Here is a 15,866-nt window from a genome sequence, read left to right as displayed (position 1 = left end):
CTTCAGAACAAGTCTCTAAATGTATGTGAGTGGCCCAGCCAGAGCCCGGACTTGAACCCGATCTAATATCTCTGGAGAGACCTGAAAATAGCAATGCAGCGGCGCTCCCCATCCAACATGACAGAGCTTGAGAGGATCTGCAGAGAAGAATGGGGGAAACTCCCCAAATACAGGTGTGCCCAGCCTATAGCGTCATACCCAAGAAGACTCGAGGCTGTAATCGCTGCCAAAGGTGCTTCAACAAAGTACTGAGTAAAGGGTCTGAATATTTATGTAAATGTAATATATATGTACAGTACCAGTCAAAAGTTTCGACACCTACACACCTATTCCAGGGTTTTTCATTATTTTCACTATGTTCTACATTGCAGAATAATAGTGAAGACATCAACACTATGAATTAACACATATGGAATCATGTAGTAACCAAAAAAGTGTTAAACAATTCAAAATATATTTTATATTTGAGATTCTTCAAAGTAGCCTCCCTTTGCCTTGATGACAGCTTTGCACACTCTTGGCATTCTCTCAACCAGCTTCATGAGGTAGTCACCTGGAATGTACTTCAATTAACAGGTGTGTCTTGTTAAAAGTTAATTTGTGGAATTTCTTTCCTTCTTAATGTGTTTGAGCCAATCAGTTGTATTGTTACAAGGCAAATAAAGAAACGTCCTCTCACTGTCAACTGTGTTTATTTTCAGCAAACTTAACATGTGTAAATATTTGTATGAACATAACAAGATTCAACAACTGAGACATAAACTGAACAAGTTCCACAGACATGTGACTAACAGAAATGGAATAATGTGTCCCTGAACAAAGGGGATTCAAAATCAAAAGTAACAGTCACTATCTGGTGTGGCCACCAGCTGCATTAAGTACTGCAGTGCATCTCCTCCTCATGGACTGCACCAGATTTGCCAGTTCTTTCTGTGAGATGTTACCCCACTATTCCACCAAGGCACCTGCAAGTTCCCGGACATTTCTGGGGGGAATGGCCCTAGCCCTCACCCTCCGATCCAACAGGTCCCAGACTTGCTCAATGGGATTGAGATCCGGGCTCTTCGCTGGCCATGGCAGAACAATGACATTCCTGTCTTGCAAGAAATCACGCACAGAACGAGCAGTATGGCTGGTGGCATTGTCATGCTGGAGGGTCATGTCAGGATGAGCCTGCAGGAAGGGTACCACATGAGGGAGGAGGATGTCTTCCCTGTAACGCACAGCATTGAAATTGCCTGCAATGACACACCGCCCCTGACCATGATGGACCCTCCACCTCCAAATCGAGAGTACAGGCCTCAGTACAGGCCTCGGTGTGACGCTCATCCCTTCGACAATAAGCGCGAATCCAACCATCACCCCTGGTAAGACAAAACCGCGACTCGTCAGTGAAGAGCACTTTTTGCCAGTCCTGTCTGGTCCAGCGACGGTGGGTTTGTGCCCATAGGCGACGTTGTTGCCGGTGATTTCTGGTGAGGACCTTCCTTACAACAGGCCTACAAGCCCTCAGTCCAGCCTCTCTCAGCCTATTGTGGACAGTCTGAGCACTGATGGAGGGATTGTGCGTTCCTGATGTAACTCGGGCAGTTGTTGTTGCCATCCTGTACCTGTTCCGCAGGTGTGAAGTTCCGATGTACCGATTTGCCTACCGTCTGTAAGCTGTTAGTGTCTTAACGACCGTTCCACAGATGCATGTTCATTAATTGTTTATGGTTCATTGAACAAGCATGGGAAACAGTGTTTCTTTGAAAGACAGGGTCCTGAGAAAGGGATGTTTCTTTTTTTGCTGAGTTTACATTATTTTCTGATAGTGAAATTGTATTTGTAGCAGCATTGGGACATCTACTGTTTAGAGGAAGAACTGCACCTTGGAGCAGCTATCTTCCATTCCTTGTTTTATTTATTTAACCTTTTACTAGGCAAGTCAGTTGAGTACACATTTTTATTTACAATGATAGCCTACCCCAGCAATTGTGCAACACCCTACAGGACTCCCAATCAAAGGCAGATGTGATGCAGCCTGGATTCAAACTAGGTACTGCAGTGACACCTCTTGCACTGCGATGCAGTGTCTTAGACCACTGCACCACTTGTGAGCCCTTGCATCCCCCACAAAACAAAGAATTTGTCATATTGTCAGGTTGATCAATGAAAGGGACCAACCTATCTCCCTTTAGAGTCAAGGTTTTCAACAGTCTTGAAGGAATGTAACATTTCCTTGGGATGGGCTTGGTGCTGAAGATACCACCACTAGATAGCGCCATGGTCAAATATTTGATCCACACAGAAGTGAATTGATCCTGCATCAGATACAAATGTGTGTTCGTCTTCTGTTTTATCTGGTACAATATTATGTACAGCTGGCAGGTATTATATTTTACCAGCTCTTCTCACCCTTTGGCAGAGCATTCTGGCTGTTGACTGAACACATGCTTTCCACTTGGCGGAGTTCTCACACTCAGAGACTTGTCTTGTGGGGTGTCTTGTTGCTTCACACTCCCAACCTCCTCCATCCCCTACCCAGATCTAGCTTTCCAGGACACAGCAGCCTGCTCATGGGTCACTATCAGTCCACAGCCTTCCAGCTACTTCTTTCAAGAAATACTCCCACACTGGTTAAGAAACCAGAAAGGAAAGAGATACACGGCAAATGACTCATCCGTTGTCATATTTTTCACACTATTTGTGTAGTGTCATTATCGATCATACAGCCACTGCTGTGTGTGTTAAGTCTGATAATAGTTACTAGGTTACAAAAACAAAGTATACATTTTTATTCCATATTCCAGACCTGACTCTCCACAAATATTTTTCGAATTAACAAAACCATTAATCAAGCTTCAATGCTATAAGGTAAATACAATTAGTAAGTCATCAGAATGAGTTTACTTCTTCACCTGAATGTAATAGTTGGTAGCTGAAACAATAAGGTTTTGGTAAATTGAGACGATAATCAGCCTTCCTGGTCTTTTGTCTGTTTGAAAGGTAGAGTTTAATCACAGAATGCAGGTGCAACATAATAGTGTTGAGTGAGATCTCAATCTTGTGTCATAGGAAATGTTTCAGAGAGAGACATTGTTTTTTTGAGCACACTAAGTATGGTCAAGAGTATTTCAGCTCACACACACACACAAACACACTCCTCTTGTGTGTTCACTGACAATTTTCCAGTTGCATCAGGACCTCTTTGTGCAAGTTTCATAAGCAGTATCTGTCATTTTGCAAAATCATGCCACCACAAAAATAACCATATAACAATGCTTTTAATTCAAAAGACACATCATCGAAACAGAAATAAGACTTTTGGACAAACAAAGATTATTTTACTTAGACTCTCATTTCTTTGTTCTTCATTTTGTTTCTTCATTCTTTCAACATCGTTTTGGTGGAGGTCTGGACCACTCTATGATGGTTGTGCCTGTTTGGTTCTCTGGTTCTGTGTCATCTCTGTACAGCGTATAGTAGGGACTCTGTAACACGTTGTTTTAAAGGGTCAAGGCCATGCAAGCACAAACACAGTAGGCTACTACTCATGATAATAATGATGATCTATGTTTTCACAGGAATAATTACCAAAGAGTTTCATGGAAACCTGCCTCCCCACTCTGTCAGATTACGGTTTGATGTTTTTTTCCCCCCATTCCCAACCCTTTCAGGGTACACTAGTAAATGGACATCAGTGTTACAGCAGTGTTTACTAATGATAATGGCATTGAGAAATACCCCAAACCTTACATTTACTCAAATTCTAGGGATCTTCTTCCATTTCTTGGCTGTAAGAAAGAAAAACAAATGTTACTGATGTATGATATCAAATGAACTTTGGAATGGAGTTAATGCCTGTTCCCTGAATGTGTGTATTCATACCCGATATAAGAAGTACCCTCTGCTCTGAATTCCCCCAGGTCCCTGGAGATGATCCTAAACAGAAAGCACAGAGGATACCAATGATCAGGTGATAGAAATTCAGGTATTGTCTTACTTGAGTAAGGCAGTATTAATTCAGCCGACAACCACTTTAAAATGAAAAAAGTCAACATTTCAGTTGGAACAGAAAGAAGTGTGCTAGATATCCTTGTTTATCTGTCTAAGCTCCTTTTCCACTTATTTCATTCTTTCGTAGGCAAAACCATTAGAGCAGACGTCACTCCCATTGAGTCTCTGCCGTAAACAGACACACTGAGCACTTTTCCACTCACAATTCCAATGTAGCTACTATGTGAATGCCAACCCCAGGTAGAATGAAGGATTAATTATGTTGAGTTAAAGTACAGCGACGTGGATGTTCACCTGTCAGATGCACTAATTTTAGTCTGTAATTACCTGAATCATGGAAAAGAACAGCTAATGTAGACGAGTACAGAGTGACAATATGTGTGTAAAAAAGGTAGCCTCTATACGCATAATGAAACAGTCTCATAATAGGACAACACACTGGAAAAATGACAAATCCTGTATGCATTGGCAAAGTGAAAAGAGAATAGCCTCCAGATGCCCTAAATTGACTGCAAAGGGCACATCAAGAGTTTTAGCTCTCCCAATTAAAGAAAAGCAAAGGGTGCTCATAATATCTTTAATTTGATCATTAGTATCACACCATAACAAAGCACTGCAAATTGTGGTGGCTTTGTTTTATGCGAGTCTAAGAGATTACTGAGAGATTTCCTCTCCAAAGAAGTGACAGGTGCAGAGTAGATGTAAAACGGAACATGCAGAGTGTACATACGCGGACCATAAACTCCTCTCCTCTCTCTCGTCTGGTATGGAGTTGAGGAACTAGCTGCAGGAGAGGGTGCATCACAGGGGACTGACACATGCACAAAACATCCACATACAGACAGAAATGAAGAAACATGAACAACTGCCCGGACATAGAGACAGAGGGCTGGGGGCTGCAGAGAGGAGTCCATATATACATACACACACACACCCTAACATCCCATCCATACAGACACAAGTGTGAACGCATGCTCCAGTGGATGCACCCATGTGCACGAGCACATCCGTGTGAGGGCAGGCGCACACAGACACACCAGGGTTCGCTCAATTCAGAATTTTTGAATTGACTCCCATTCCACTCATGAGTTGAAATTCTAATTGAATTGGCCACACCCTACAGGATGTAGAATTTGAGTTTGAGTGACAGGAAGTAGAAGTTAATTCAGTGCAATTCAAATCAATTCCAATCAGTCATAGAACATGAGTTTCATTGAATCTGACTGGTCACACTTCCAGATAACAATAAATATCACTTTTCTCTGGAATGTTCATATACTCTTTTAACATTAGTGCTTAGAATAGCCAATTATATTTCCACCAAAAATGTAATTTGTTTGGCTTCTTTTTGAATCCCTCAGGGTCAACTTGAGGGTGAAACTAATGCATTCTGGGAAATGTGGTATTTTCCCCATATTGAACAAAATGTAAGTGATTAATCAAATATAATGACTATAATGAATATTCATAAACAGGTTGTTTTCCTTGATCGTTCTTTTAAGAGTTTGTCCTGAAATCAATCGTTTCAACAATATTTTTTATGCATGTATATAATGACATGTTTTATGTTCAATATGTATATTTGTATAGACTACCAGGTACTTTACCCTGCACCTTAGACTGCTGCCATATGTACATAGTCATTGAACACTGGTCACTTTAGTAATGTTTACATACTGTTTCTCCCACCTTATATGTATTGTATTCTAGTCATGGCTCATCATAGATAACATATTTTGTAATTCCTTGCTAGGTATTACTGCATTGTTGGAGCTCGATTTGCAAATGTTATCGCAGGTGCAGCGAATTGCTTGAAACACAAGCGGTGAAACACAAACATTTCACTGCACCAGCGATAACATCTGTAAATCTGTGTACGTGAACAATAAACTTTGATTTGACTACACCTAATAATAATAAGAAGAAGAAGAAGAAGAGTAGAAGAGGCATTTGAATTTCATTGAATTGGATTCTACTTACTTTAATTCATATTCGAATTGCAATTCTGTATCCTGTTTACTACTTCAATTCAAATTCCAGAATTTAATTGGAATTTGATGCATTCTCAATTCAATTCTGAATTGGGCAACACTGACCCATACACACACACACACACACACACACACACACACAGTTGAAGTCGGAAGTTTACATACACCTTAGCCAAATACATTTAAAAACTCAGTTTTTCCCAATTGCTGACATTTAATCCAAGTAAATATGCCATGTCTTAGGTCAGTTAAGATCACCACTTTTATTTAAGAATGTGAAATGTCAGAATAATAGTAGACAGAATGATTGATTTCAGCTTTTATTTTTTTCATCACATTCCCAGTGGGTCAGAAGTTTACATACACTCAATTAGTATTTGGTAGCATTGCCTTTAAATTGTTTAACTTGGGTCAAACGTTTCGGGTAGCCTTCCACAAGCTTCCCACAATAAGTTGGGTAAATTTTGGCCCATTCCTCCTGGCAGAGCTGGTGTAACTGAGTCAGGTTTGTGGGCCTCCTTGCTCGCACACACTTTTAAAGTTTTGCCCAGAAATGTTCTATAGAATTGAGGTCAGGGCTTTGTGATGGCCACTTCAATACCTTGACTTTGTTGTCCTTAAGCCATTTTGCCACAACTTTGGAAGTATGCTTGGGGTCATTGTCCATTTGGAAGACCCATTTGCAACCAAGCTTTAACTTCCTGATTGATGTCTTGAGATGTTGCTTCAATATATCCACATAATTTTCTTTCCTCATGATGCCGTCTATTTTGTGAAGTTCACCTGTCCCTCCTGCAGCAAAGCACCCCCACAACATGATGCTGCCACCCCCGTGCTTCACGGTTGGGATGGTGTTCTTCGGCTTGCAAGCATCCCCCTTTTTCTTCCAAACATAACGATGGTCATTATGGCCAAAAGTTATATTTTTGTTTCATCAGACCAGACGACATTTCTCCAAAAAATATGATCTTTGTCCCCATGTGCAGTTGCAAACCGTAGTCTGGCTTTTTTATGGCGGTTTTTGAGCAGTGACTTCTTCCTTGCTGAGCGGTCTTTCAGGTTATGTCGATATAGGACTCGTTTTACTGTGGATATAGATGCGTTTGTACCTGTTTCCTCCAGCATCTTCACAAGGTCCTTTGCTGTTGTTCTGGGATTGATTTGCACTTTTCACACCAAAGTACGTTCATCTCTAGGAGACAGAATGCATCTCCTTCCTGAGCGGTATGATGGCTGCGTGGTCCCATGGTGTTTATACTTGCGTACTATTGTTTGTACAGATGAATGTGGTACCTTCAGGCATTTGGAAATTGCTTTGTGACTTGTGGAGGTCTGGTTCATCCTTTTTTCTGAGGTCTTGGCTGATTTCTTTGGATTTTCCCAAGATGTCAAGCAAAGAGGCACTGAGTTTGAAGGTAGGCCTTGAAATACATCCACAGGTACACCTCCAATTGACTCAAATGATGTCAATTAGCCTATCAGAAGCTTCTAAAGCCATTACATAATTTTCTGGAATTTTCAAAGTTGTTTAAAGGCACAGTCAACTTAGTGTATGTAAACTTCTGACCCACTGGAATTGTGATGCAGTGAAATAATCTGTCTGTAAACAACTGTTGGAAAAATTACTCGTGTCATGCACAAAGTAGATGTTCTAACCGACTTGCCAGAACTATAGTTTGTTAACAAGAAATTTGTGGAGTGGTTGAAAAACAAGTTTTTTAATGACTCCAACCTAAGTGTATGTAAACTTCCGACTTCAACTGTATGTACACACACAGTTCTCAATACATCCCTGTGTTCATTTGCAGACTCTGCATGTTTAGATCGACACATCACATAGTGACAGCACGCTCTCCACATGCAGGCCATGCCAGGACAAATAAGTGCTATACCTTCTCTACTGATGTAATGTACTAGCGCCATGCGTATGTAACATTGGACAGCATTTGGTGTGGGATGTCATTATGATGAAATTGAAGTGATATCAGATAACTGATTACAATCAGTTAAATACTAATTTTCATGGCGTAATCACAATGTCTAGGAAAGGCATCATATTTTGATTGTTATCTGGTTGACAAGTTTTACATTTTGTCAACTCAACTTGATTTTACTGATTTTACTGTGTAACGTCCTCTGAGGAAGAACTTTGCAAAGCCAATCTCCGCCCTGTGACTGTAAACAGAGCTATATCCGAAATGAATTAAGGAAGCCATCACAGGAAATAGAAGATGTCATTTCGGTGCCATTACAATGACTTGGAGACTGGAGATTAAAATTGTTGGCACTTAAAAATACAGTTTGCCATGAATTATTCAGACAGGGCAGAAAATTACTCCCTTCATTGTCCTTTCTGTTTATCTAATTTACGCTAATGATGTTCCCCGACGTCAGTCATACTGGTGACAGCGGAAGTGAGGGGGGCATGAGTAATTCCAATTCTCATGCAAACAAGACAGGATACACTGATGTGTAAACAGGTGTGTCATGCACCCCAAAAAATGTGAGGGAGCACAAAGTATGTGAGAATAGCTAGGGGGTGGTCTGTAGGGGGGCTAGGCCCCCCGTCCATAAATGAGAGAATTTAGCATTTTTCAAACACCTGAAACACCTTATTCCTGCATAATCCTTATGCTTAATTCTATATCATAAAAATACAAAAATGCATATCTAAGCATACCTCTTGAGCTGTCCGTATCCTCCTAACTGGGGAATCTTTTTTTAAGAAACTAAGGGCTGTATTTTAACAAACCTAACACAATAGTAAACCTAAGCGCAGGCGGTAGTGCTATACATTCAGGGGTGTGTCAGAAATATTTGTGCCATTTTCACTATCAAAATTATCGGCGCACTTGCTGGCGTTGGCGCGAAAGGGCTGGGTTTTGATTAATAAACAAGTTGTGGGTGTGTTGAGGCATGGCCCCTCATTGACCAATCAGAACGTGCACCATGGCGAAATATGTGGTTGCTTCAAGTTGTGTATTTACGTTTTTTTATGTATTGCCTTGGAATCAACTCCAATGTTAGTCTGTTATAGTTTGTTACATAGCTTAAAGAAGCTAAATAACAAAATGTAGACCTATCTTTGCTAAATACTAACTTGAACCCATTTGTAGTCCACATTGTTCTAAGTAATTGCATGGCTTTAATAGCATTCACACTGATATAGGGGCTAGGCCTACTGTAAATTGCTTTATGGCTGAGCATGGACATGCCAAACATTATCAATAAGCAAGATAAAAATATTTATTGATAAGGCCTAAAAAGAGAATGAATAATTCTAATCAAATTCTAAACAAAACCACATGTTTTAAATAGGCTATGTTACACTTAAAAGGCACCATCATTTCTCCCCGTGGGCATATAATATTAAAACAACGCAGACTTTGGAGGGTTTATGCGCCTCCAAACTTTTCACAGTTGCTGGACATTGATCCAATATAAATAGAAAGGGAGAATGTCCACTCACCGTTATACTGCTCCCAAATAGTCCTATGTTTTATGAACCTAATCAGAACCATTTTAAATATCAGGTAGCGTTCACACACCTCCAGAAGTTGCATTGCAAGCGTGCCACGGACTTTGTCACCATAAAACCAAGAAGGTGAATCATTCTAATAAGTTGTGGTAATAAAATTTAAAGAAAAACTATCCGTTTTTTTTAAACAACATATAAATCTATCATAAAGTCACCACTATAAAAAAGACACGCATTGCTTTTGAACAAGCCTTCGTTATAGTAGGTTTTGAACATATGAAACGGAAAACAAGCAATTTTTACAGACCAGATAACGTCTAAATATGAGGTTCACCGGTATTCACCGAAGTTCTCAGCTCCCGTTTCATGATGGGCATGGACACGTAGCCTACATCATGGAGGGGGTTTTAGGCACGTCCAAAACCGGACCTGCATGGCTAAAATAATGTGGGCCTGCCTACAATGCACAGATTAAAAGGGAATGTCAGCTCACTGTTTTATATTTTATTAAAGCTTTGGTGATTAAGATTTATTTCCAAGAGGTCTCAGGAGCCAAACCCTTTATCGACAGTCTTGACTACTTCACAATTGCATTGGGCAGACAAAAAAAGCCTTAATTGAGAGGGAGGCTATGCTTGGTTTTTAATCAAATAAAACGAAATTGGAAAAAAACATGTTTTTTCTGTTTCTAAATACAAAGTATACAGGCACCAAAAGCCCATTAGGCTACTGTTGTTCCATGCACATATGGGTAGTGTGAGTCACGGCTGTATAGGCTGCGTTTCCACTGTCAAAATAATGCCATTACCCGCTAAACCAGCTTTTGGTTAGTCTTAAATATCCCTGTCAGCGCTGCCTGAATGACCACTTTGGATCATATTTTTAAGGACACACTTTGAGATATTGGGAACCTACACTATATATACAAAAGTATGTGGACACCCCTTCAAATTAGTGGATTCGGCTATTTCAACCACACCCGTTGCTGACAGGTGTATAAAATCGAGCACACAGCCATGCAATCTCCATAGGAAATAGTAAATGGCCTTACTGAAGAGCTAAGTGACTGTCAATGTGGCACCGTCATAGGATGCCACCTTTCCAACAAGTCAGTTTGTCAAATTTCTGCCATGCTAAAGCTGCCCCGGTCAACTGTAAGTGCTGTTATTGTGAAGTGGAAGTGTTTAGGAGCAACAATGGCTCAGCTGCGTAGCGCATAAAAATCATCTGTCCTCGGTTGCAACACTCACTACCAAGTTCCAAACTGCCTCTGGAAGCAACGTCAGCATAATAACTGTTTATCGGGAGCTTCATGAAATGGATTTCTATGGCTGAGCAGCAGCACACAAACCTAAGATCACCATGCGCAATGCCAAGTGTCAGCTGGAGTGGTGTAAAGCTTGCCACCATTGGACTCTGGAGCAGTAGAAATGCATTCTCTGAAATGATCAATCACGCTTAACCATCTAGCAGTCCGATGGACGAATCTGGGTTTGGCGGATGCCAGGAGAACGCTACCTGCTGGAATTCATAGTGCCAAGTGTAAAGTTTGGTGGAGGAGGAATAATGATTCGGACTAGGCCCCTTAGTTCCAGTGAAAGGAAATCTTAACGCTACAGCATACAATTACATTCTGGATGATTCTGGGCTTCCAACTTTGTGGCAACAGTTTAGGGAAGGCCCTTTCCTGTTTCAGCATGACAATGCCCATGTGTACAAAGCGAGATCCATACAGAAATGGTTTGCCGAGATCAGTATGGAAGAACTTGACTGGCCTGCACAGGGTCCTGACCTCAATCCCATCAAACACATTTGGGATGAATTGGAAAGCCGACTGCTAGCCAGGCCTAATCGCTTAACATCAGTGCCCGACCTCACTAATGCTTGTGGCTGAATGGAAGCAAGTCCCTGGGGCAATGTTCCAACATCTAGTGGAAAAACTTCCCAGAAAAGTGGAGGCAGCCAAGGGGGAACCAACTCCATATTAATGCCCATGATTTTGGAATGAGACGTTCGACAAGCAGGTGTCCACAACACTTTTGGTGATGTAGTGTATTTGGGCTAGCTAAAGCCAACTTCATAAAATTGCTAGGTGACTAGTAGTATTACAGAGAAACAACAAAAAACTGGACAAATCTGACCCCTATGGGCATGACGCCTCTGTGTGGACACATGCCGTACCTAAAATTGTTTTTTAAGAAAGTGTGCATCTTGCATGCAGAGCAAGAGCCAAGGGGAAGGGAAGCACTTTGGCAGGTGGAGCAGTCAGTGTTTTCTTTCAACCTTTTTCATACCAGGGATGGGAAAACGATGGTATTTCCTATACCAGAAACCTACGGGCCCATCTCCTTGGAGGACAACTCTTGAGAAGTTAACAAGCTGGGCAGCAATAGAGTGTGCGTTTGTGCGAGCGGGCATGCATTTTGAGAACGTGAGAGCTGTGGTAACGTGATATGCAGCAAAGTGTCTGCAATTCATAACTTTAAATATTTGGTTTACTCCGGAAATAAAAACTAAGCTAAAACCTAACAGTTTTTCAAGATAAAAATTCACGTTATGGAATCAAAAGGTAATACAATACTAAAAACACAGTACAAGTAACAGATAATAAAAAAGAAATGCAATGTGCCTTTGTGTCAAGCCGCAAAGCAGTGCACAGTGAAACTGAGCTTTAACCCAACTTACCGCCCCCTCTGTTAAGCCAGCACCTTGTTGCTTAACATAATGAAATAAAAACTGTATACGCAAGCAAACACATACACGCACAAATAAATATTGTCAAAAGGTTGGATGTTGATTGCATTGATATTAGTTACCCTCAGTGAACACTTTTCAATAGACGGATGAAACAGATGCCACACTTACCCTTTTATTAGGATTGTCCTGTCCTTTCTGCAACGACAATGTAATAAAACTAAATTTACTTGAGAATGATTAAACACTGCAAATCTGAATATATATGCAATTGTGTTGTGCTCGCATACTAGGATAAACCACAATGTGTGTATTTATACTTGTGATATGATTATTGTTTGAGCTACTATGCTGGAACATGAAGGGTGGAATACCTTAGACTTCTGTACAAGCATCAACACACAGAGTTCTCCTAAAACATTGGGTATCTAGGGTAGCAACCAGAGAGCAGGGGGAAAGAGGTGAGCGCAATAATCTAATACGGTTGTACACCATTTTCATTTCAAGGCTGTAATTGACTATTATAATTTCATCATAATTGGAATTGATCCTGAACTTGAAAATATGAGAGAAGTTCAGAGAAAGAAAACATTGAACATTCATCCATTCTCTTCCGTGCTTTCACATGAACATTTCATTATTCTAGTCTTACTCACCCGAAATGGCAGGTCTGCAGAAAGGTAGGATGAGCACACATCTTCTAGCTATGGGAGACAAGACGAGTGTTGTTATGAGAGAGGGAGTGAATAGTAAACATGTCTCTGTATTGCAAAGGAGAGGAACAACTCAGTCTTAGCATGGGAAATGGAGAGAGAGAGAGAGAGAGAGAACAGAGAGACACTGTAGTTCTGTGGCCTACCTGGTTGAGAAGCTGGTACTGGTCTATTGTTGCTCTCTGCTGTTGTATTGGAGCACCTTCCATTGAAACACAGACAGACACGAGTATCATTACATCATTACATTGATGCTGTATCAATCACTAATAGGAGTGTGTAGATCGTGATTAAAAACCATAATCCATTTTGAGTGGATCATAGTCATAAACTAATCCATGTTGACAATATGACAGGAGGATGGGAACTTGGAGAGTGTATTGAAGCTTGCCTGTGTTATCCTGGGGTCATATTTGTTCATATTCAAAAAACTCATAGTGACCAACTAACTATGAACCAACAGCTCTGTATCCCAAAAGTGTACTGACATCCAGCAATGGTCTTTCTTTAAACCACTATTTTCCCTTATAGATCCCTCTTTCCCTCTTCTGTCCTTCTTTTTGTCTGAATTGTCCTAACAGCACACAACAGTAGCTCTGTTATCTCTTCCTGTCACCATCGCTGTTTAAATATCTCTAAACACCTGTGCCAATTATCACATAAGAGCATCAAAGCCGCGATCAATCGCTCAATGTCACCGCAAATAACCCTTAACAAATAAAATGTATCACGTCACTGAAGAGTGATGACACGATTGCCATTCTGAATCTATTTATGTCTCAATCATTTGTGACATTATTGCTGTTTGGAGTCGAATTCAAGCCAATGTTTAGTGTCATTACAATGTTGCCTGTTTATCAAGGCCAGAGTTTTGGGGGGAGAGAAATGACCAGTGCAGTAAATACCCTCAAATCATAATTTTACCAAAGCAAATGTCTAGTTGCAACAATGTCACAATATATGTTTTTTCCAGAAAGGTTTGACAGTACTAATGGGTAAATTTGAAACTAATGATCAGGCTCATCCACAACAAGTTCCAATAGGACGTCCCACGATGGTTCAAAATACTGTGAAATGAACTGATTGTGGATTAGGAGGTCATTCCCTTTCCAACTCAGGCTCTAATTTCATACTCAAAAATAGGGCTGGATTTCCCAAAATCATCATAGCACTATTGCTACTGTACCTACTGTACGATGCTTTTAGGAAACCCAGCCCTGGGCTGTTCAATTCCAGTACTGGAGGGCCGAAACACTTCTGTTTTTGTTTCTACCTGGTCTCCCAGGTCTGAATTAGTCCCTTATTCGAAGGAGAAGACGAAAACCAGAAGTGTGTCGGTCCTGCAGCCCTATAACAACAGGTTGTGAAGCCGCAGTACTGGTGGTGGGAGTTTATAGGCTTACACCAGTGCTCTATGTAACCCCGTTTATAATGAATTCATTTCCAGTCAGAGAAAATCCCATAAACGAAAATACAGTCTTGGATAATAGGTTATATAGGCTAAATGAAAAACATAATTGTAATGAAAGGTCGCCCTCCGATCAAATCTAGCGCTCTTATTGTAGCAACGATCTGGGAGACACCAGGCACTCTTTAGAACAAAGTAAATTTACCAATTGAAAGTGCTGAAAGTGTTGATGACATGGCAAACGTAGAATTAAATGCAACAAGCAACAATCGCCGTACATTTACCAATAATTATCATGACAATCTGCAGTTAAGGTAGACAATCTGCAATTTGTAAGTCGCTCTGGATAAGAGCGTCTGCTAAATGACGTAAATGTAAATGAGTAAATGTCAAGTTTTTAAATATTTCTCCAACCTTCTCTCCTTTGGGCAGGTTCCCAAGAATGTGTAACTACGCACAATAATATAATGTTTGGCATGTGAAATAATCTTGAGTTTTAATATTGATATGGGTCTATTCATATTGTAAGGGATTGAAATACAACTACCTTTGGTCTACAGTTTATTTTTTTCAGGAATTGTACACATTAAAGCAAACAAAGTGAGATGATTGATGAACCTAATTTTATTTTGTAGTATAAACAAATGTCTATATTTTAAGCATTTATATTGTTGTTGTTGAGCTTGTTGTTTAGGCCTATTAGCAATTTATGTTGCCCAAATTCAATGGTTTGGAAAAACCTTTGATTACAACTTTACATGTTTCATAACCTATTAAATTAGGCTACACCAAACCCGCAAACATTTTCCATTGCTTTAAAAAGTTTTTCGTTTTAAAATCTTGACTTGGACCTTTAGCAATGCACAAGACCCAAAGCATGTTCAAAATATATTATTAAACTTACTTTTGCAGATGGGGATCGCTGAGATGAGGAGAACTAGGAGGGTGAGGCACGCGCAGCTGAGCGGGTTCATTGCGCTGGTGCTGAGGCTGCTCATGTAGCTCGTGCTGCCGCTCTGAGAGACTCTGGTTTGGCACTGAGAGGTCTTCATAATTACTTCTCTCTGGTTTCTATTGGCTTGGGTTCTTGTTTATCTGTGATAAATACTATTCCACCGGAACAATTTTAAAACACGAGGTCACACCCTCTCTACATCAATGACACTACACTGCGTCATTAATTCCACATCACATGCATGCATAGGCTACAATAGGCTGTGGCCTATCTAATTGATGATTGAGGCTATGAGGAAACGTGATGCTATACATCAATAATATTCTTCCTGAACAAATACACGAATGAGATAACAGAATATGTTTGTCAAAATGTGTCTAAATCCAGCTCTTTAAAATACCAAGCCATCAACACAATTAAATAGATACTGTAGCCTAATGAACTTACAGTTAGTCAGAAGTTTACATACACCTTAGCCAAATACATCTAAACTCAGTTTTTCACAATTCCTGACATTTAATCCTAGTAGAAATTCCGTCTTAGGTCAGTTAGGATCACCACTTTATTTTAAGAATGTGAAATGTCAGAATAATAGTAGAGAGAATGATTGATTTCAGCTTTTATTTCT

The 15,866-nt window shown here is 40.3% G+C and overlaps 1 protein-coding gene across 2 annotated transcripts; it reads right to left on the bottom strand.

The window, feature by feature from the left end:
- Positions 1 to 3,247: 3,247 nt before the first annotated feature.
- Positions 3,248 to 15,388, bottom strand: LOC106584089 (neuromedin-U). 2 transcript variants are annotated; one of them, XM_014168925.3, is made up of 9 exons: positions 15,188 to 15,387; positions 13,022 to 13,077; positions 12,819 to 12,866; positions 12,537 to 12,590; positions 12,334 to 12,360; positions 4,730 to 4,810; positions 3,871 to 3,924; positions 3,739 to 3,776; positions 3,248 to 3,473 (listed from the first exon to the last, which is right to left on the bottom strand). In XM_014168925.3, the coding sequence occupies exons 1-8, from the start codon at positions 15,333 to 15,335 to the stop codon at positions 3,741 to 3,743; spliced, it is 504 nt and encodes a 167-aa protein (XP_014024400.2). In that variant the 5' UTR covers positions 15,336 to 15,387; the 3' UTR covers positions 3,248 to 3,473; positions 3,739 to 3,740. The 2 variants fall into 2 exon arrangements, with proteins under 2 accessions (XP_014024400.2, XP_014024401.2); XM_014168926.3 differs by lacking the exon at positions 4,730 to 4,810 and having other exon boundaries at positions 15,188 to 15,388.
- Between the last annotated feature and the right edge of the window lie 478 nt (positions 15,389 to 15,866).

Source organism: Salmo salar, chromosome 23 (genome assembly GCF_965601325.2).
Source record: "Salmo salar chromosome 23, fSalSal1, whole genome shotgun sequence".
Lineage (NCBI taxonomy): Eukaryota > Metazoa > Chordata > Actinopteri > Salmoniformes > Salmonidae > Salmo > Salmo salar.
The sequence above is the reverse complement of the archived record's forward strand: the minus strand, read 5'-3'. Positions and strand labels throughout refer to the sequence as shown.